The 22,604-nt window shown below is 41.5% G+C and overlaps 2 protein-coding genes across 7 annotated transcripts in view; both read left to right on the top strand.

Moving 5' to 3' along the window:
- The window catches only part of LOC145357574 (uncharacterized), a 69,995-nt gene extending 53,265 nt beyond the window's left edge, over nucleotides 1-16,730 (top strand). For all 5 annotated transcript variants that reach the window (XM_080211083.1, XM_080211069.1, XM_080211076.1 and 2 more), the window contains 13 exons: nucleotides 1,202-1,306; nucleotides 1,399-1,506; nucleotides 2,775-2,885; nucleotides 5,971-6,081; nucleotides 6,238-6,348; nucleotides 6,462-6,572; nucleotides 7,311-7,415; nucleotides 7,607-7,711; nucleotides 11,590-11,694; nucleotides 12,201-12,293; nucleotides 15,779-15,871; nucleotides 16,067-16,159; nucleotides 16,423-16,730. In XM_080211083.1, coding sequence (XP_080067209.1) covers nucleotides 1,202-1,306; nucleotides 1,399-1,506; nucleotides 2,775-2,885; nucleotides 5,971-6,081; nucleotides 6,238-6,348; nucleotides 6,462-6,572; nucleotides 7,311-7,415; nucleotides 7,607-7,711; nucleotides 11,590-11,694; nucleotides 12,201-12,293; nucleotides 15,779-15,871; nucleotides 16,067-16,159; nucleotides 16,423-16,632 — 1,461 coding nt within the window. In that variant the 3' untranslated portion in view covers nucleotides 16,633-16,730. The remainder of the gene's footprint in view (nucleotides 1-1,201; nucleotides 1,307-1,398; nucleotides 1,507-2,774; nucleotides 2,886-5,970; nucleotides 6,082-6,237; nucleotides 6,349-6,461; nucleotides 6,573-7,310; nucleotides 7,416-7,606; nucleotides 7,712-11,589; nucleotides 11,695-12,200; nucleotides 12,294-15,778; nucleotides 15,872-16,066; nucleotides 16,160-16,422) is intronic.
- nebl (nebulette) overlaps nucleotides 1-22,604 on the top strand; it is a 251,171-nt gene that overhangs the window by 205,130 nt on the left and 23,437 nt on the right. For both annotated transcript variants that reach the window (XM_080211095.1, XM_080211102.1), the window contains exon 5: nucleotides 17,043-17,217. In XM_080211095.1, coding sequence (XP_080067221.1) covers nucleotides 17,043-17,217 — 175 coding nt within the window. The remainder of the gene's footprint in view (nucleotides 1-17,042; nucleotides 17,218-22,604) is intronic.

The following is a 22,604-nucleotide window of genomic DNA, read 5'->3' as shown; positions in this document are numbered from 1 at the left end:
GTTAACAGAACTAATTTAATGGCAGCTGCCAGCACTAAGGGCCTGATTCTCCCATTTTGAGGCAAAGTGCCTATGCCGGAGGGAAAACAGGAATGTTTCTCGCTGGGGCTTGCAGTGTCTTTCAGGTGGGATTCACCAAACCACAAAATGCTAATAAACTCATTTTGAGCAACCTACTGGCCACCTGTGTCATCCCAAGACCATTTTTAAAGGGTGGCTCAATCTCAGTGCTCAGAGATAGGACTGCTCCCTCACTGACCAGGAAAGCATCATCAAATGCTCACCAATGAGGGGGCAGCTTTCTCTCTCTCTTGCCCCCTGCCCCCCCTCAATAAATAAAAGTCAGGCCCCTATCTCCCTCATAACTCCTATTCAGCCAACCTTCAGACCACACACACCTTGGCAGTGTGAAGAATGCACAGCCCTCTGGTACTGACACGCTGGCCTGGTGCCTTGGGCCTCAAGGAATTCAGTCCAGTGGTCATTTGTCTCTCTGCTGTTGCCAGGCTGCAGAGGAGGCATCCCTTTCAGAGTAACATCATTGCAGTGTTAATGTAAGCCTGCTTGTGACACAAATGAATAAGTTCAAAAGAAGCTCAGGGTCCTGGGTGTTGGATGGACATGGGCTGGGGCAAGGGGTTGACCTCACCACTCTCCCTGGAAGACCTGAAGATGACTTCTGAGTGGGGAGGTGTGGGGAAGGGGAGGTGGTGGAGAGAATGGGGGAGTGGGGATGGGGGTCAGCCTCATGCCTGCACGGTATGTGGGGGAGTGGGAGGGGGGACGGTGGGCGGTGGCTTGCAATTTGAGTGGTGGAGGGGGAGGATGCTCCTCTTTTCTAAGGGGTTGGTGGTGCTCTCTTGCATCCTCAGGGTTCAGCATGCTATGTCCTCACTTGTGGGTAACCCATGTAAAGCCCACCTGGTGCTGTTCCTACAGGCGGCCAGGTGAATGTTGGGAGGCTGATGAATAATCTGTCAAACCTGCTAATGACATTAAAATTAACGGGTTTGCATAATTATTGGGTTGCTGCCCTCTTTGGTTTTTGGCTGACTTCACCCCTTTCAGTAGGATGCCCACTAACCATCTGATAAGATTGGAGAATCATTCTCTGAATGTTTTTGACTTCAGCATCTTGTGAATTAACCTACAAATTGTAGTAAATATACTAAATTTGGCATTTTTGTGATTTTGTTTGAAGCATGAGTACAAGAAGGAGTTTGAAAAAAGCAAAGGTCATTACCATTTGGCACTAGATACTTCAGAACAGCTTCATCATAAGGAGAATGCAATAATTCAGAGTCAGGTATTATAAGTTATATATTCAAGTAAATCAAAAATCCAGAAAACATTATGTTTCTGTCAGACAATTCTCCTGGATTTTCTTGCATATTGCAGATCAAATATAGAGAGGAATATGAGAAAAATAAAGGGAAATCAATGCTGGAATTTACTGAGACTCCAAGTTATGAAGTAGCAAAACAGGCACAACACATCCAGAGTGAGGTAAAGAAATGGATTTTTGATTACTTGTTTGAAACTCTTTTTGAAATACCATTTATGCTTTTGTACCTATGATGAAACAAGGCCTCGTCATGAACAGGTGGTGAACTGAATGGCCTCCTTCTGTGCTCTAACTTTCCTGCAGTAAGAAGCCTCAAAACACCAGGTTAAAGTCCAACAGGTTTATTTGGTAGCACAAACTTTCGAGCACCGCTTCTTCATCAGCTGATGAAGGAGCAGTGCTCTAAAAGCTTGTGTTACCAAATAAATGTTGGACTTTAACCTGTGTTGTGAGACTTCTTACTGTGCCCACTCCAGTTTAACGCTGGCATCTCCACATTGTAACTTTTTTAATCATTAAGATAATCTCACTGAGCAGTATGCATTAATAAAGCTAAATATTCTCAGCTATAAACTTTGGCATAAGATGGTACTTGGGGGGGAAGGACTTTGGTTACGTGAGCTGGTTGGAAAAGTTAGGAGAGAGACCATCAGGAGTTTTTTATTATTAGTGTCAGATGTAGGCTGAGATTAACATTGCAGTGAAATTACTGTGAAAACCCCATAGTCACCACATTCCGGTACCTGTTTGGGTATACTGAGGGTGAATTTAGTATGGCCGATGCACCTAACCAGCACAACTTTCGGATTGTGGGAGGAAACTGGAGCACCCGGAGGAATCCCATGCGGGGAGAATGTACAGAATGGACACAGATAGTGACCCAAGCCAGGAATCGAACTTTGGTGCTTGGTGCTGTGAGGCAGCAGTGCTAACCACTGAGCCTAAGTAGAGGTCCTCAAGAGAATGAGAAGTAGATAAAGGAAAGTTATTGCTTCTGGTTTGTGTGCTAATAACCATGAGTTTTAACTTCAAAATCATTAGCGAAAGATCTGGGGCATAGAGGGAGATGAAGTGTTTTTCCACTGACTTGTTGGGACCTGGAATGTTCTATTTGAAAAGGTGATGCATGCTGATTCCATAAATAATTCTAAGAGTTGGGCAGGTATTTGAGGATGACAAACTTACAGGAAAGTAGGTTAGCGAGCCAAGAATGATTGCTGTTTCAGTTCGCATAAACATGATAGGTCAAATGGCCTCCTCTATACTGGAAATTTCTGTGCTGCTATAAATCTCAAATATTATCTCAAACCATTATGTCATTGCCAAATATTTATCTGCTCACAAAATGAAAGTATTAGTTTTCTTTAACATCAATCATGCCTAGTGAATGTGAAAATTCTGACATATGTGCTCTTGTACCAACCAACAGAGAGAGTACAGAAAAGATTTTGATGAATGGATCAAAGGGAGTGTGTCAGTGGATCTTGATATGACCCCAGGTTACTTGCATGCCAAACATGCCACCAGCCTTCTCAATGAGGTAACTCTCACTTTTGTACTATGGTGCATACAATTCAAGGTGTAATTCCCACCTATAGATGTAGAATACAGTATGATCTATTTGAAAACTTGTAACTATTGAAAATATTGTACAGTTACATCAAAAATTTTTGGTCAGAAATACATACACTTATTGAAAAAAATTGCCTAATTGTTTCGCTGTCTTTAATAAACAGAATTAACTTGACAATTTGTTAGAAACGTGCATGATTCTATGTTTTTTCCTTGTTGGCTGCAGGAGTTGCCCTTTGAGTGATACTATGTTCTCTCTGCTGTAATTTTCCTCTGCCCTCACTATGTGAGGCACTAGTGGCCTGGAAAAAAGACTGGTATAGCCAAGCTTGAGTCCAAGATCAGAAATTGGCTTCTCCAAAACGAAGTCTAGAATTAATCTAGAATACATGTCATACTCTTTGAGGATTGAATTAATCTTCAAAACAAAATGTAACTTTAAAGGAAAATGTTATTGCTAAGAAAAAAGTTAAGTAACAAACCATAGATATTCTGTTTTCATAATGGGTTTGGAAATGATGGCCGGAATTTTGTTGGCACAGTCGGGAATCTTGATAACAGGTTCAAAAGATGGGCAACACTGTCCTAGACACTTGTGGCACCCCAGCTGCAATTCTTGGCTGTCAGTAACTAACCGTTAGTGCCCCAGGGCGTTATAGAATGAACAGCTACCTCAGGAATTGTGAGACGGTCCCTAGTAGCACCATCAGACGTGGAATGTGAACGTGATATAGATAGGTTAAGTGAACAGTCAAAAATTTGGCAGATGGAGTGTAATGTGTAAAATATGAGACTGTCCGCCTTGGCTAGAAGAATAGAAAAGCAGTCTACTCTTCAAATGGAGAGACTACATAATGCAGTGCCCTTTGTACATAAAAACCAGAGAGCAGCTAAAGCAAGCAATTAGGAAGGCAAACAGAATATTGGCCCTTAATGCATGGGGGATGGAATATGAAAGTAGGGAAGTCTTCTTGCAACTGGACAGGGAATTGATGAAATCACATTGCAAGTAGTGCATGCAGTTTTGGTCATCCTTACTTAAGGAAGGACATGCATTGGAAGCAATTGAGAGAAGGTTCGCCCTGCTCATTCGTGGGATGAGGGAGTTTGTCTTGTGAAGCAAGGTTGAGCAGCTTGGCTCTGTGCTCACTGGAGATTGGAAGAATGCAGTGTAATCTTATTGAAACATAGTAAGATTCTTAAGGGGCTTTGACAGGATGGATGCTGGAAGGAAGTTTCTTCTCCTGTGAGAACTTAGATCTAGGGGGCCCAGCTTAAAAGTATAAGTAACTCTCATTTAAGATGGGGATTTGGAAGAACTTGATCGTTGAAGTTGATTTATTTATTAATCACAAGTAAGATATACATTAACTTTGCAATGAAGCTACTGTGAAATTCCCCTAATCGCCGCAGTTCAGATCAGTGCACCCAGCCAGCACGTGTTTCAGAACGCCCAGAGAAAACCCACATAGACGCGGGGGATAACATGTAAGCTCCACACAAAGTGACCCAAGCTGGGAATCGAACCCGGATCCCTGGCACCGTGAAGCAGCAGTGCTAACCACTGTGCCACCATGCCACCCCATCATCTTCATCTTGGAGTTGTTAGTGTTTGGAATTCTCTTTCCTAGCGAGCAGTGAAAGATGTGTCATTAAAGATATTCAAAGCTGAGTCACAAATTTTTGACCTGCAGGGGTGTCAAGGGTTATGGGGGAGCAGGCAGCAATGTGGCATTAAGGCCACAGTCAGATTGATAATGATCTTGATGAATGGTGGAATAGGCTCAAGGAGCCCAATGGCCTACTCCTATTCCTATTTCTTATGTTCATATGTTAAAGATAAGAACATTTTGATACACTTTATCCCATTACATTATTGAACACAGGTATCCTGGATAAAATAAAACCATTATTGTTATTGTTAGGTTATGTGGATTAGCCATGGTAAATGTGCAGGGTTACAGGGATAGGGCTGGGGATGCAGGCTTGGGTGGGATTCTCTTTCGGAGAGTTAGGGCAGGATGGATTTGCCAGATGGCCCCTCTCTGCACTGTAGGGATTCTATGATTCTATTCTTTGTTTCTAACTGGCTTGGGGTCTTTGTTATTACTGTATAAGGTGGTTCAGATGTAAGCTGATCTGCTGGAACAAATCCAGTGTTTTATTAGCTTAACCTCCACTAATTTCTTTTGCATGAAATTCTTAATCAGGGAAAGTTGTACTTTTTTAGAGTTTTCTTTAGAACTATTGTACATTCCTCATAAGCTGAGGTGGCCTCTAAAATGTTATCTGCAATTCAGTCTCATTTCCCAGCATTACAGGATGACAGTAAAAGCTTGCAAACATGTACACAGTATACTGTGAAGGAGAAAAACAAATTAGGTTTCATCGTTTTTAAAAAAAAGTATATGGAATGGCTGTACAATTTCCTTGCTTTGGTTTTTAAACTGAATTTTTGACAGGATATACAGCATGATGCTACATTCACATGCTGCACAACAGTTCCAAAAGATGCTACAGCCTTCTAAATCTATAGAATTGCTTCAATTTAATTGCATCATTCTGACTAAGATATAGGTATATTCGCATTGATATTTGAAAATCACTGAGTTAGTTTTCCTGGACGTCTATCTTCCCGAGAAACTGGGGAAAACGACTTGTAGACCTGTTACAAGAACCCAAAGTTAGGCACTCTGCCTGCCATAGTCAATATCACGGTTTCCTCTACATCTGCAAATAAACACCTACCTTGTTGTTGGAAATGATACCTTCATGGGCCAGTACCTTCTGTGCATACTGCTACTGATGATACTAGTATTGCCTCATTTGTTTTGCCTTATTGCTGATGACTCGGGACTTCAGACAGGGACTGAAATTTCAATAGATCCTAATATGCTTTGATTTACAACATTTTAGATCAGTCGGTTGATTTGGTTAAAAAGTGTGGCTGAAAATGGAACTTATTCTTGGGAGAATTCAAGCAATTTAGTTCAAATGCAGTGTCCTAAAATAAATATGAAAGCTGGGTTAAACTTGCTTGATAATCTTTTCAGAAAGAATACAGAAAAGACTGGGAAGAAAACATAAAAGGAAAAGGAACAACTTTAGTAGAAGATACACCTGACATGCTTCGGGTCAAACATGCATCCCAGATATTGGATGAGGTAGATTTTGAAACGATTCAGTTGAATTCAAAATATCTCTGATTGAACCACCCTCTTGGTAACAGAATTGAATAAATAGTTTAATAGTTATTATGTTGCACTCTTTTGATTTTTAAAAAGATGGCTTAAACAAACTGTCCGTGTTTTTTTTTGTAGAAAGAATATAGAAAGGATTGGGAAGAAGGGATAAAGGGAAAAGGGCTTGCGCTGTTGGAAGATACACCAGAAATGATTAGAGTAAAAAATGCATCTCAGATATTAAATGAGGTAAATTCACTTGATCATAATCATTCAACAAATTGCTTGCAAAGTTTCATCTCATTATGTTTCAAGATTATAAAAAAGTTATAAATACCAGATATTAATTTTCATTGGTCCAGAAAGAATACAGAAAGGATCTTGAAGTCCAAATCAAAGGCAAAGGGATGGAACTGAGTTCTGATACTCTTGACATCAAGCGTGCCAAGAAAGCATCCAAAATTGTCAGTCAGGTATTGATTACAGTCTATTCAGTCTTTTTTTTAATTGATACCAATTTCATTACACCCCTGGTTTTGATTTTTTGTTTCATTTAATATTTTGTTGTGACATTTTTTGAAACTGAAAGTGACCAAAATACTGATTTAATTCTGTTTTAAACGTGTTCAAACTAAATATAGGTTGATGCTGATGAGAGTTCATAATTTTATAGGTATGAAATATTCCTAACAGTGACAACAGTTGATGTATTTTGGAAGTGTGCGCAAAATGGGCCTACGAAGTATGTCCATTTAGGTCCTTGAGCCAATTCTGCCTTTCAATGAGATTATGGTTGCTTTACAACAAACCGCATGGATAGAAATTAATGGGTGCCAGGAAGATGCCCCACTAATGTCAGCTAGTCCTCAGTTCTTTAACAAGTGTTAATTAATTGGGGGAGAGACTCCACTCCTCACCTGGAAGGAAGTCCTGTCACAGTACCAAGGACCTCTGGCCCGGGAGTGCTGCGACTAGAAGTTGTTTCCAGTCACGTCACCAGTCATGCCACTTCAGGGATTCCAAGCAGTCCAAAGTATTCAAAGTCCTGAACTAGGATGGAAGAAAGTGCTGGAAAGGGGAGGAGTGGGTGGTGGCATGGTGAGAATGGAAGGTGGGGGACCTGCTATTCGGTGGGTGAGTGGCTTGGGATGATTCTTCGATCATGGATTTTGCACATTAGTTTACTCAACTACAATTGCATTTTATTATAGGCAACATATAAGCAGGCATCTGACTTGGGACAAAGCATGTACGGAACTATTACGGACACACCAGAAATGATGCATGCTGCACACATAAAGGACATTTATAGTCAGGTAGGTAACAACTAGTAAGAATTCTGTTGATTAGATGAGGAATACAGAATATTTTATTAAAGGGAAACTGAATTAAAAGTGGAAAATTGTACAACCTTTGACAATCTGTACAGATAAGTTAGGATGATTCACGTGTGTATCTTTGATCAGATGCTGAGTTAATCTATAATCAGAATTTGATTATCCCACAGAGAAAGTACAAAGGTGAAGCAGAAAAGATGCTTAGTACGTGTACTACGATTGCAGATTCTCCAGAAATAGAGAGAGTGAAGGAAAACCAAAAAAATGTTAGCATGGTGAGTGTGCATGATGATTTTATTTTTTTAAATGCATGCCAAAATGTTTGGAGTTATTTTGATGAAAAGATGAAAAAAGGCATTAAATGGGTGCTGGACTAATTGATACACCGTGGCTGGGATTTTCAAAGGGCCATGATGTTGAGAGCCGGCGCTGGAGTGGACCTTTGCAGATCGTGGTCCCTTACTCAAGAACAGTGACAAATTTTTAATTAGCTGCTCCTTAAGGAGTTTGTTAAGGGACCTGTCTGAAACAGCCTGCAACATTGAAAATTTTCCTTGGTGACCCACAATTTGTGCGTGTGCACAACTTAAGTAACTTGTTTCGCACAACTTAAATTTAATCAGTGGGTCCAATGAGCATTATAGAATAGAATCCCTACAGTGCAGAAGGAGGCGATTTGGCCCATTGAGCCTGGACTGACAATAATCCCGCCCAGACCCTATCCCTGTGACCCCACATGTTTACCCTGCTAATCCCCCTAACACTAGGGGGCAATTTAGCATAGCCAATCAACCTAACCTGCACACCTGCACATCTTTGGAGTGAGGGGAAACCGGAGCATCCGGAGGAAACCCACGCAGACACGGGGAGAATGTGCAAATTCCACACTGTGATTGAGGCTGGAACTGAACTCTGGTCTCTGGAGCTGTGAGGCAGCAATGTTAGCCACTGTGCTGCCCATTGGTATAGCACTGGGCCTATCTGTTTTGATTTGGCCACTTGAAACTTCGTTCCACTTTGAGGTGGTCTAATCATCAAGATAGTGGCGTCTTCCAACTTGGCTATTACTTGCTCTTCCCACTGGTGCCAAAGTGGGCATGATTGTCCTGCTCTGCTGTGCTACTACACAGCGGGCCGGGCGATATCAGAGGGAGGCCTGTAATGGGATTCGCAACCGGCATCCAGCAAATTGTGACTTCTCCGATTTTTTTTTTAATGTAATCAACTGCACACCAGAAATCAGTGTGAAGCTGATTATGATATGAAAATATCAATTTCCATATCATTAACGAGCCCAGGATGGGATCCTCCGGGCTCACTCATGAATAAATGTTTAACTCTCCTCTCTGCCCCGTAGGGAGAGGATCCCACCAGCATGGATTGAAGCTGATCCCCATAAAGGGGTACAAGGTATTGTCACCCTGCTGCTGGGGACAAAGGCCATTGAGGCCCCCCGCTGCGAGGTTGGAGTTATGGGAGAGTGCCCCTTGGGTAGTGCCAGCCTGGCACTGGGCATTGAGCACCAGGTAGGGCCACGTGGGTGAGCCTACTGGAGGTGGGGTCTACGGGGGGGGTGGGCAATGCCGATTGGTGGTTGGGGGGTCCCCGCTGCACACCCTGCATTAGGGATCAGTGGGGTTGAGTGAGAGGGGTGATAGTGGGGTTGAACATGGGGAGGGGAGAGTGGGTTGGGCAGGCCATGGGCAGAGAGAGGGGTGGGCTGGTTAGACGTGGGGAGTTTTGGCCTGGCCTAGGAAGCATGTGTGAGGCCAGTGATTAAGGAGCTGGTGATTTGGGTGGGGGGGGGAGAGCGGGGGTGCCTGCACATGTGGTGATCTCCCCACTGACAGATCAGTGCATGTGCAGAGCTCCACTCAAGCGCTGATTCCGGCCTCTCCGATGGTTTCAGGCTCCACCACCCTCCTTACTGGCCTAAATCCCCCGGTGGACTCTGTGTTGCAAAGTTCTTGAGATTTATTCCCCTCAATTTGCTCTAAAACATTTGTTTTTCCATTCCTTGGACACTCAGTTTTTTGTTTGGAAGAATTGCCTCCACTAAGTGTAAATAGAGAGTCTGGCCAGTGTCCATTAGAAAAATCAGGTCTGAAGAGGTAACAAAGCCATGGTTGAGGGTGGAAATACATAGTGTTAGGTTCAAGAATTTGCTGATATCCCATGGTCTGGTACAAGCATTTGAGTTTATTAGGCATTCTTTCTTCCCTGCATGATATTTACAGTCTTCTATTGTCCTCTCTCTTACATTATTATACATTGTTTTAGAGAACATAAATTGGTTAATTAAACACATATGCAGAGGTGGCTGACACTGGTTCTGACCTCTAATCATGCACTGTCCATGAGATAATGAACTCTGCTGAGGTTAGCTGACCACAAGCTGTGAATGTATGCAGCATGTCTCAGCATGTTGTAACATTATAACATGACCCAGCACAGGTAAAACCTGAAATACCATGGGAAAATGTTAGTACAAATGCACTGTAGAAAATGTAATAAAAATTATAAAGAAGAAACAGAATAAAACAATTGGCTTCCCACAACAGTCTTAGAAGTCATGACGTGGAATTGCTGGCATTGGACTGGGATAGGCACAATAAGTAGTCTCACAACACCAGGTTCAAGTCCAACAGGTTTATTTGGTAGCATGAGCTTTTGGAGCATTGCCCTTCATCAAGTGAGTCATCAAGCTACCAATTAGACCTGTTGGACTTTAACCTGGTATTGTGAGATTACTAACTGAGTCTTAGAGGTGGCATTGATATGTGATCACAAGCTCATCTTGGGTGGCCGTGGATTGGAATTTGTGACAGATACCTTTGGTCTTCCCAATATATAATTAGAGGGAACTTTTGCTCATCCAGACTCGACATCAGTCCAGCAGTGAGATAATTTAGAGACAGAGACAGGGTCAAGAGAGATGGTTGTGAGTTAAAGCTGGGTATTGTCAGTATCAATATGAAATCTGATGCAGTGTTTTCAGATGATCTTGCTGAGGATCTGTAGGTTGACAAAAAAATGGGATACTTAGAGGCAAAAGAAGTAACATTACAGGATGGGAAAAAGAAACCATTGTATGAGATTTTCTGGCAATGATTAGATAGGTAAGAATGGAACCAGGTGAGTGTAGTCCTAGCTGGATGATGATGAAGAGGCTTTGGGAGATATAGTGTGGCCAAACCTATCAACAGATACAGACAGGTCAAGAAAGACAAGATAGTTTACCTTTGTCACAGTCATACTTAGATTTATCTTATCTAAATGATAAGAGCCATTTCAGAACCATTGTTGGGGCTGAAGCTTGATTGGAGGAATCAAACACCGAATTCTAGGTAAAATGGTGATTGGGAAACGATCGTACTTTCCAGGACTTTGGAGATGAAAGGGAGATTGAAGATGGGCTAGTGCTTTGCAAGGACGCAGTGGTCAAGGGTTGTTTTAGTTTTGACGTGAGGAATGCTGATGGTGGATTTGAAGAAAAGAGAGACAGCGCTTGAATAGAGGGGTCTGTAAAAGGTCAGATGGACTTGAAACAACTCTGTCTCGCTCTCCAGGGATGCTGCTAGACAGTTCATCCAGCCTTTTCTGTTTCTATTTTACACTTGGAAGAGAGATATCTGTAAACAATATCAGCCAACATGGGAACCAAGAAGGGAAGTTGGATGATCAACAGTTTAGCGAGAATAGGATCTAGGCAATAGAAAGAGCCTCTCGAAGAGCTCAGAGAGGGTATGGGGAGAGTTTGAAGTTCAGAGTTGGGACATAGTTGGAACCTTCAAGGCCATTTAGCACAGTGGACTAGGGTAAGAGAGATGAGGGAGCTGATCAGATGATCTCCATCTTGGTGACAAAAAAGTATTAGGTTACTTCGGGATATAGAGCCCACATTTTAGTCCACAGAGCATAGCAACAAGATGTGCCCCTTGCAAAATGTTTAATAGCCCACACTATCCCTTCCAAAGCCTCTACATCATCTAGCTGGGACTACACTCACCTGGTTCCATTCTTATAGCCCAGTTAATCTGGAATTAGAAATAGGAACAGGAATAGACTGTTTGGGCTTTGCAGCTTGCTCCATTCACTGCAATCATGGCTAATTTGTTCCACCACTTTATTCCTTTTTGCTTTGTGTTTATAGCTGAAGTACACAGCAGACTTACAGTTGCTTAAAGGCAAGGTGACAGCTGTAAATGAAACACCGGAAATCCGTCTTGCCAAAGAAAACTGCAAGAGGGTTAGCAATGTAAGTTATTTTTACTCCAGAGTACTCTCAATCACCTCACTTCCCATTAAACAGTGGAAAAACTGACAGAGTTCCATTTAAAGCTTTCAATGTGTTGCTGTTGCATTATTCACAATAGTAGAACCTGCAGTGAATCCAAGTTAGTTACTCATCATTGGGTTTAGCTGTTATGAATAAACTCAGATGTTTTGGTGTCATGCATTATGATATCAATCCAATTTGTTGATGTACTAATGCTGTGGAACATGCTGCATATTCTGAGGCATTGCCCTATATATTTTTCTTAACATAACTAGTAAAATGAAATGTATTGAATAAAGCATTTCATTTTAGAATACTGCTTAGAAAATAAAAAGAGCTTGTTTAGTGTATGTACAACCAAAGTTCAGCTCACTAATCATACCATTAATAGACATTCATAAAGTCTCAGAGAATGCAGAGACTGTCTAAACTGTACCTTACAATTAATAATTAGCTTTTCTTTTTGTTGTTTTTGTAAACATAAGGTGCTTTATAAAGAAGAGGTAGGTCCTGGGACAGCAGTAAAAGAAACTCCAGAAATGAAACGTGTTAAAGAAAATCAGCAGAATATAAGTGGGGTGAGTCAGTTTGATATTTATAATTTTCCTTTATTTCCCTATCATCCATGCTTCTTTTGTGCTTTATTCTTATGTGACAAGTGAACTGCATATGGGCAATTTCAAACTAAATATTAACTAATTATTTATGTAAATGCATAGTATGATTGAAAATAGGCTGAAAATGTCATTATGTAAATGACACACTTTGTATTAATGTGCAAAATGGCCAAGAAATTTAGGAGATTGAGATATGTCGTGAGCTGCGAATCTGCAGAATTTGGTAGCTAATTTATGCTGCTCCACCGTTTGCATAAACAGCATCCCATCCACCTGTAACCTCCCCGTTTTTTCTGAAAGCTGGTTGAATTTAACATTGATTACCCATTAAACTCAGTGCAACAAGTTGGGATAAGATACTTCTTAAATGACATGATAACCGTTGAAGCAAAGCTCAGTTTCATCAAAGTCACAATTTTAACTCTACTCCCAATGCTGTCACTTGTTAGAAATCCAAAATAAATTAAATCTTTCCGTTCTATCTTTTTAACTCTTTTAATCCATTTTTTTCTTTATCGATATTTCTCTTTCTATACATGATTCAAATTGGATAATTCACCCACTCTAGTAACCTATTTCAGTTGTTCCTCTGTTTCTTTCCCAATTTTTAAATTGCATTGTTTAAAGAGATACACCATTGTCCTACCCTTCACTCAGGTTCTGGATGCACTGTTTCCCTTGCTGCAGTGGCAGTTTAAATTTGCAGAAAATGATGGTATAAAGAAATTTTGAGCTGAAGAGAGAAGGCAAAAATATAACAGCTGGCCTCATGCCTTCTAGGAGTTACTTTCGTGTGTAGCGTATGTTCTGTAGGTGTAAGCTATTCTGCCAGACATCAGTGCTTTTCAACTTTTTAAAATGTGCTGATTTGACCAGTTCAATATCAAATTCTTACTGGCGCAACTACATTCTAGCCTATGAGAGATGGTGAAAGCATTAATTCATCCTCCTGTACTGTAGGACAGGTTCTTAAAACATGTTCTAATAATAAAAGTTAAAGGCATTCTTAAAGATTTGTCATCTCTAGCCAAAGTTAAAAGCCAAAAACATACTTGTATCAAAATACAGAAATGGTAAATATTATTTTATATGAAAAGTCATTTAAATTCCCAATTGTTTGTCAAGGATTCTTCATGCCCTGCAGTGGACATTTTTGACTATTTATTGGTGAATAATCAAACTGTTACTTGGTGGAAGTTTCACCTTTTATAAGCTTTGCTTTTGGATTGTCTAAACATTCAGTCTTCCTCAGCTGGATTCCTGTCTGAACACCAGGTTGTAGCCATGCATATTAGTGCCTAGGGAGCTTTGTTTTTTGCCATGACAAGACCTACTACCTCCACTGCTAGCACTGCTACGAAAAAGGACAATTTGGAAATTGGCTGTCAAATTGATACCACGGTCAATTCTGCTTTTGCACTAATGCTCCAAATATTTTGAAAATTGAATGTTTGATGCAATTTTTCCAGTTTGTAGCTAATACATAAATTTCAGTTATTATTGATGGCAACAGTACTTGTGGAGTTGAGTTTCCATTAATGTGGAGTTTAGGATGCTGACCGACAGAACAGACCATCTGTCAGCATGCAGGAAGGCTTGGTCCATTTCGTGATCTGGGCCCTCCATTTGCATTGGGTTGGCAGCTGATGGTGGGCAAAATTTGTTGTGGAGGAGGAGGAGGGGTCCGTGAATGTGACTGAATATGGGGAGGCTAGTGGAACGCATACATCTGGATGTACATTCCTGCAACTCTAGGCTCTTCACAAATCAAGAACTCAACTTGGAAATCCTCTTTTGACTGGACAATCACCTAATATTAGAACATGCATGGCATGAATCCACCTGTTCTGCCTAATGATGATAGTCTGGAATGGAGTGGGCTCAGAGGTCCCCAATTAACATTTTTAATAGTCCTGCAGTTTAATGCCATTCTAGCTGCTAATAGCTCTGCAGAATATTTACCAAGAGTCATTGCCCTCCGTAGTTGGGGTACACTGAAGTTGAGTCAAAGGTTGCTTCTCTTGGTAAACATACATTAAATAACCAGGGTTAGATCTGTTTGAACAAAAAAAATACATAAAATATTTTAAATATATTTTGAAACTATCAGATTTCTTAATCTATCTTTTATTTGGTACAAATGTTTCTGTCTTGCTTAATGCTTCAGAAGTTTTATTTATGCATTCAAGGGATGTGGGCTTCACTGGATAAGCCAGCATTCATTTGCCCATCCCTAATTGCCCCTGAGAAGTGGTAGTGAGCTATTTTCATGAACCATTGTATGTGGTGTAGGTTCACCTTCAGTGTTGTTAGGAAGTGAGTTCCAGGATTTTGACCCAGCAACAGTGAAGGAACAGCAATATATCCAATTCAGGATAGTAGAAGGTTAGGAGGGTATATCTGCTGCCTTTTTCATTCTAGATGGTAGTGGTCATGGCTGTCTGAGGTGCCCTGCCTGCAGTGTATCTTGTGGATAGTATGCTGCTGTTATTGTGTGTCGGTGGTGGAAGGATTGAATGCTTGTGGAAAGAATGGCAATCAAGTGGGCTGCTTCATCCTGGATGGTATCAAGGTTCTTGAGTATTGTTGGAGTTGTATTCATCCAGTTAAGGGCAGAGTATTCCATTACAATCCTGACCTATGCCTTGCATATAGTGGATAGGCTGTGTGGAGTCAGGAGGTTACTCACTGCAGAATTCTTAGCCTCTGACCTGCTCTGGTAGCTACAGTATTTATATGGCTAGTCCAATTGAGTTGTGGGTCAATTATATCACCCAGGATGTTGATTGTGGGGATTCAGTGATGGTAATGCCATTGAAAGTCAAAGGCCAATGGTTAAATGTTCTCATTGGAGATGGTCATTGTCTGGCACTTGTATGATGTGAATGTTATTTGTCACTTGCTATCCCAAGCCTGGATATTGTCCAAGTCTTGCTACATTTGGGCATGGACTGCTTCAGTATCTGAGGGATCACAAATGATGCTAAACACTGATGTTATGATGGAAGGAAGGTCATTGATGAAGCAGCTGAAGATGTTTGGGGCTTGGAAACTACCCTGAGGAACTCCTGCAGTACTATCCTGGAGCTGAGATGATTGATCTACAACTACCTTCCTTTGTGTGAAGGTTTGATTCCAACAAGGGAATTACTTCTGAAGAAGTCATTAGCATGAAATGCTGACTCAGTTTCTCTCTGCACAGATGCTGCCCATCATGCTGAGTGTTCCGAAGATTTTATGTTTTGATTTTTAAGACAATGTATGTTTTATAAAGATCCACAATTACAGTACTTATTTTCAGGCGCTTAAATGTTCTTTAGGAAAAACTGCAGTCAATACTAGTTTAATTATATGTTTGACATTGCTAAATCAGTCAGGATTAATGAGCATGACAAACTCTTACACTCATTGAAATAGAACAGTTACATTCTTTCTGTTTTGACTAGGTGAAATACAAAGAAGAAGTTGGACAAGGAACAGCAGTTCCAGATCTTTATGATTTAAAGCAAATCAAAGAGAACCAGAAGAACATCAGCTTGGTTTGTTTATATAATAAAATTAATTCTTCAAAGGGAACATTTCAGGCTGTGAATTGCTAAAGAAAGCAGAAGTGATTTCTAAATAATTATTTTAACCCTTTTGGACAGCTGTGGTCATTGTGTTATTGTTATGTTTAGTTATTCTAGTCTTAAGAAAATGGAAGAAAATTAACCATTTATGTATTCGTATACAAGGTCAAATATAAAGACCAGCTTGGCACAGGCATTGCTGTCAGTGTTACCCTTGAGATGGAACGGGCCAAGAGGAATCAATCAAATGTCAGCTCGGCAAGTCCTCGTAACTTTATTTTGTTTCTAGCTGTGTTGTTCATGTGTCCACATCCTTCAGAAATATTTGGCTTTGTCAGATTAATGAAGTGTAATGGTGATTAGAAATAGGACATTACAGCCATGTAAAACTACTTATTATTATCCAATATTTTAGCTAAATACTAGTCTCATCCAGTGTATTTATTGTTGCTTGATTTAGCATACAGCAGGGGCTATGCTCACACTTTGTGACCCCAGTATTGTTGATTTGTTGTCTGTAGGTGCTGTACAGTAATGACCTGAAGAAAATGAAAGGCCGGCCGGTTCAGCTTTTAGACACTCCAGAAATGAGACGTGTCCGTGAAACACAAAATAATATCTCCATGGTATGGTGGAGCAGGCTTTCTAACAACAGCGTTTACATTTTTATTACTGGCTGTCTCTCACCATTGGTAATGAACTCTGGCAAGCTAATCAAAACCGTGTACTAAGACGACACTGGCAAATGAACATCTATGGCATGAATCACTGTTTTAAACCTTCCTTGATGGATGATACTGAAAAGAGTGTGTCTTAATAAAAAAAATTAAATGGAAACCTAGCTCCTTGTGTCTATTCTGTAGCACCAACACTGCTCACGTAACAGTCACATATCTGATCCACTGCACACAGTTTGAATGATTTGATGTGTGAAGCAATTTGATGGCAGTATGTCTGGTTAGGGAGCTGTGTATGACTGAATATTAGAATGTGCGACTGCATGGTTGCTTCTGTGTGTATAAAAATAGAATTCAAATAATGTCAATGCATTGATAGGTATCCTTGATAAGGAATACTAATTATTTGGCTTATCAAACTTGGAAATAGGTAACTAATAATTTATAATCTGTTTTGTTGATAGATTAAATACCATGAAGACTTTGAAAGGACAAGAGGCAAGGGTTTTACTTCAGTATCAGATGACCTGGTAACAGAACGAGCAAGGAAGAACACTCAGTTTATGAGTGATGCAATGTACAAGGGAGTGCATCCCCATGTGGTTGAGATGGAGAAAAGCAGATCTGGCATCATGGGAGGTAATTTTATAGTTCTTTAAAAATTAGCATTTATAATAAGATTTATATCATTAAAAATATATTGCATTTTCAATTGGTGAAAAATGGATTGCAACGTAAAAATGATTCAACACTTGAATGATCGAGCTAAGTATTACTGTTTTTGTAGATGAAGATTGTATATGCCATTACTTTTTGAACTGTAGTCAGGTCTGCTTCTGGAAACATCACTTATTGATCATAGGGTCATAATGGTACAGAAGGAGGCCACTTTACCCATTGCTTCTATGTAGAGCAATTCAATGAGTCACATTCCCCTTCTCTATCCCTATAGCCTTATGGGGTTGTTTCCTGCAAGGTAGCATCCATATTCCTTTTGAAATTGTTGATTGCCTCCGCTTCCACCATCCTTGCGGACAGCGAGCTCCAGGTCATTACTGTTAGCTAAGTAAAATAAATCTACCTCGCGTCCTCCCTGTACCTCTTGTCCAAAACGATATCTGTGTTCCGTAGGTCATATGCCATCATCTGATGGTAACAGCACTCTTTAGTCTACCTGATCTAAATCAGTGATAAGCTTAGACACGCCTATCAAATTTGTCTTGAATTTCCTCTGCTCCAGGAAATGCAACTTCAGGTCCTCCAACCAGCCTTGTAGCTAAAATCCCTCATCCTTGGAATCATTCAGGTAAATCTCCTCTGGATCCTCGCAAGGGCCATCACATCCTTTGTGAAATGTGATGATTAGAACTGGATGCAGTGCTCTAGTTGTGGCTTAACCTAAGCTTGTTCAGCATAAGTTCCATGATTTTATACTGAATATGCTAGATTTTAATCATGGAGGTGAGAATTTTCTTAACATCACAGTTCTGCCTGTTGTCCTGACAATGCCAACCAACAGGATTTTTATGTCCTGGTTGGTGGCAGTATGACCTGGAATTGGGCTTTTCTCTAAGACAGAGATGGAGTTGTGCTGATAGAAATGTAGAAATTAGGAGCAGGAGTTGGCCATTCGGCCCTTCAAGTCTGCTCTTCCATTCATTTTGATCATGGCTGATCATTGAATTCAATATTTTGGTTCCCCTCTTTTCCCCCAGTATCCCTTGATCCCTAGCCCCAAGAGCTATATCTAATTTCTTCTTGAACTGAGACAACATTTTGGCCTCAACTACATTCTGTGGTCGTGAATTCCACACATTCACCACCCTCTGGGTGAAGAAATTTCTCCTCACCTCAGTCCTAAAAGGTTTACCCTTTATCCTCAAACTATAACCTCAGTTCTAGACTCCCCCACCATTGGGAACATTTTTTCCTGAATCTACCCTGTCTAACCCTGTTAGAATTTTAGAAGTTTCTATGAGATCCCCCCTCATTCTTCTAAACTTCAGTGAATATAATCCTAACTGACTTAGTGTCTCCTATGACAGACCTATCATCCCAGGAATCAGCCTGGTAAACCTTCGTTTTACTCCCTCTTTAGCAAGGACATCCTTCCTCAGATAAGGGCACCAAAACTACATACAATACTTCAGGTGTGGCCTCACCAATGCCCTATACAATTGCAGCAAAACATCCCTATATTCAAATCCTCTGACTATGAGGGCCAACATACTATTTGCCTTTTTTACCAGCTGTTGTATCTGCGCACTTACTTTTGACAACTGGTGCGTAAGGACTCCATGGTCTGGCAGATGCCGAGGCAGTCAAGTTAGAGGGCCCATTTTCCAAGGCATCAACCTAGTTCTTCAGATCAATATAAAGCTTCCCTTAGCCTCCCCCACTAAGTGCCATTAGCCTACCTTCAACATCCCCACCTCCCTATCCACCCATACCCTCCTAACCTAGTCCCACTTTATAACAAGCTGACAAGCCCTGCAATAACATTTGGTAGTCACTTAAAAGCTCTCCAAATGAAGAAACATTACTGGAATAGGCTTGGCATCAAGGCAGCATTTGATGGCATCAGAAGCCCTTGAAAAGTTGGAGTCAATGGGAATTGGGGAAAATCTCCATTGGTTGGAGCCATATCTTTGCACTATGGAAGGTAACTGTAGTAGTTAGAAGCCAATCATCTTAGTCCCAGGACATCACTGCAGCATTCCACAGCAAAGTGTCCTGAGTCCAATGACTTTCCTTTCATCACAAGGTCAGAAGTGGGGATGTTCACTGTTGACTACACAATGTTATACAATCCCAACAGTGCATAAGGAGGCCAGTTGGCCCATCGAGTCTGCACCAATTCTCGAACAGAGCAACCCATCCACACACTATCCCCACAGCCCCATGTATTGACCCCACTAATCTCCCTAATCTAAGGGACAATTTAGCATGTCCAACCCACCTAACCTGCACATCTTTAGACTGGTGGGAGAAAAGCAGAGCACTTGGAGGAAACCCACGCAGATATGGGGAGAATATGCAAACTGCACACAGTCATAGAATCAGATAGCACAGAAGAAGTCCTTTGTCCCATTGAGTCCACACCGACACATTAGAAACACCTGAACTCCATCTAATCCCATCTGCCAGCAATAGGCCCATAGCCTCGAATGTTATGGTGTGCTGAGTGCTCATCCAAGTTCTTTTTAAAGGATGTGAGTCAACTCACTTCTACCACCTCCCAGGCAGGGCGTTCCAGACCATCAACACCCTCTGGGTAACAACGTTTTTCCTCACATTCCCCCCTCCCCCCAATCCACAAACCACCTCACCTTAAATGATGTCCCCTCACGATTGACCCTTCAACTAAGGGAAAAAGCTGCTCCTTATCCACTCTATCCATGTCTCTCATAATGATGTACACCTCCACCTGGTTGCCCCTCAGTCTTCCCTGCTCCAGTGAGAACAACCCAAGCCTATCCAACCTCTCTTCATAACTTATATGTTCCATCCCAGGCAGCATCTTGATGAATCTTGTCTGCACCACCTCCAGTACAATCACACCCTTCCGATAATGTGGTGACCAGAACTGCACAAAGTACTCTAGCTGTGGTCTCACCAAGGTTCTGTACAGCTCCAACATAATCTCCTGCTTTTGTAATCTATGCCTCATTTGATAAAGGCAAATGTGCCACATGCCTTTTTCACCAACCTACTAACGTGCCCTTCTGCTTTTAGAGATCTGTGGACAAACATGCCAAGGTCTCTTTATTTCTCAGAACTTCCTAGTGTCCGACCATTCATTGAATACTTTCACTGGTTTCCAGTCACTAAAGCAGCCTTTTGCCATCACCCTCTGGATCCTACATTGAGCCAATTTTGAAATCACTACGTGAAATTACTCTTATTCCATGTGAATTTATCTTCTTTACAAGTCTCCCATGTGGGACCTTGTCAAAGGCTTTGCTGAAATCTCATTCAGGACAAAACAGCCCGTTCACTTGTTTAGTACCCCTTCCGCAAAGATTCACTCCCTACACCATCTATGTACAGTGGCAGCAGTGTATACCATCTACAAGATGCATTGCAGGAACTCTCCAAGTCTTTAGGCAGCATCTTTCAAATTCACTACCATCTAGAAGAACAAGAACAACAGATAGCTGCGAACACCACTACTTGCAAGCTCCCCTCCAAAGCCACTCACCAACCTGACTTGGAACTATATCGCCATTACTTCACTGTCATTGGGTTAAAATCCTGGAGCTCCTTTTCTAACAGCATACCTGGGCAATCTTCCACGTGCTGGTTAAATACCAGTATCGTATTTGTACTGGAACAGCTTCATTCAGGGTGCGGCAAGTTCTGAAGTACAAGTCTTCAGTTGCCAGAATGTTGTCAGGCCCCATAGTCTTTGCCTTATTCAGTGCCTTCAGCCATTCCTTGGTATCACATAGTCTGACTCAAATTAGCTGAAGTCTAGCATCCGTGATGCTGAGGCCCTGAAGAAGAGGCCAAGGTAGGTCATACAAAGCATTTCTGGCTGAGGGTGGATGTGAATGCTTCTGCCTTGCCCTTTGTTATGATGTGCTGGGCTTCCCCATCATTGAGGATGGGATACAATTAGCTCTTGCTGTTCATGATCTCCTCTATCATGAATTTGTTTGCCCGTGCAAATGTGTTTCTACATCCAATCACAGTTCTTGGCTTCAAATCTTTGTTCATCCACAATTTAACATGTTAAACTTCTTACCTAAACACACGTTGGTCCCAAAAGAATAAAACAGATTTCGGTAATAAAAAGTACTGCTTGTTGTTTTTCCCCCGTAGAAAGTGTACAATGCACATGTGCCATCTCGCACTGCTTGACGTTTGCTGCGATTTACAGGATACAGTAATCTATATTTTACAGTACAGCACTTTAGTAAAAAAATGAACCAAGCACAAAACTTCCCAGGAAAGTGATAATGAAAAAAAAGTCACAATTTTTGATGGATTGAAAAATACCACCCTGTTGGCTAGGGAACAAAGAACAAAGAACAACACAGCATGGGAAACAGGCCCTTCGGCCCAACGAGCCCGCGCCGCCGTCCCACTGTCTCAGTGACCTATTCATGATTTTAGTCTACGCCTAACGTGCGAGGGTCAGGGAGGTCCAATTTAGGGACAATTTAGTACCCAATCAATCAGCCTAAAAGCACATCTTTGGGGGATGTGGGAGGAAACCGGAGCACCCGGAGGAAACCCACGCAACCACGGGGAGAACGTGCAAACTCCCACAGACACAGGCCCAAATCCATGTGTCCGCACAGCAACAGAGATAGTCTCTGAGCTGTCATGTTGCCCTCGAGATGGTCCAGTTTAAGCACACTAACGACATGAAGCAATAGGCAACTCCCGAAGCAACGTCCAAGAGCAGCCCACTACAACCTGCCGCATGCATGCCCCTTGCTGGACTTAAATGCCTGTGGAGACAAAAAAATTCATTATTAAACAGGCAAAGACTAACATCCCTGAGGCAAAACGTATTCCCAAGCCTACAATGTTTAGTAAGGCCTACGATATCCCCCTATATGTAGCCCGCTCATATGGCTGTCTAAGTGACTCTTAAACAACCCTAGCGTGCCTGCTTCCACCACCTTACTCGGCAGTGCATTCCACACCCCCACTACCCTTTGCGTGAAAAACTGCCCTCTAATATTTGTCTTATACCTAGCCCCCCTCACCCTAAGCCCGTGTCCCCTCGTTCTATCCATTTCTAATAGCGGAAAAGGCTTACCACCATTTACTCTATCTATCCCCTTCATAATCTTATAAACCTCTATTAGATCCCCCCTCAGCCGACGTCTCTCAAGGGAAAACAGCCCAAGTTCATTCAATCTTTCCTCGTAAGACAGCCCTTCCATACCAGGCAACATCCTGGTAAATCTCCTCTGCACTCTCTCCAGGATCTCTACATCCTTCCGGTAGTACGGCGACCAGAACTGGATGCAGTACTCCAAGTGAGGCCTAACCAACGTTCTATACAACTG

The sequence above is a fragment of the Carcharhinus amblyrhynchos genome, chromosome 2 (assembly GCF_965287045.1).
Source record: "Carcharhinus amblyrhynchos chromosome 2, sCarAmb.v2.hapA, whole genome shotgun sequence".
In the NCBI taxonomy this organism is placed as follows: Eukaryota; Metazoa; Chordata; class Chondrichthyes; order Carcharhiniformes; family Carcharhinidae; genus Carcharhinus; species Carcharhinus amblyrhynchos.
The sequence above is the reverse complement of the archived record's forward strand: the minus strand, read 5'-3'. Positions and strand labels throughout refer to the sequence as shown.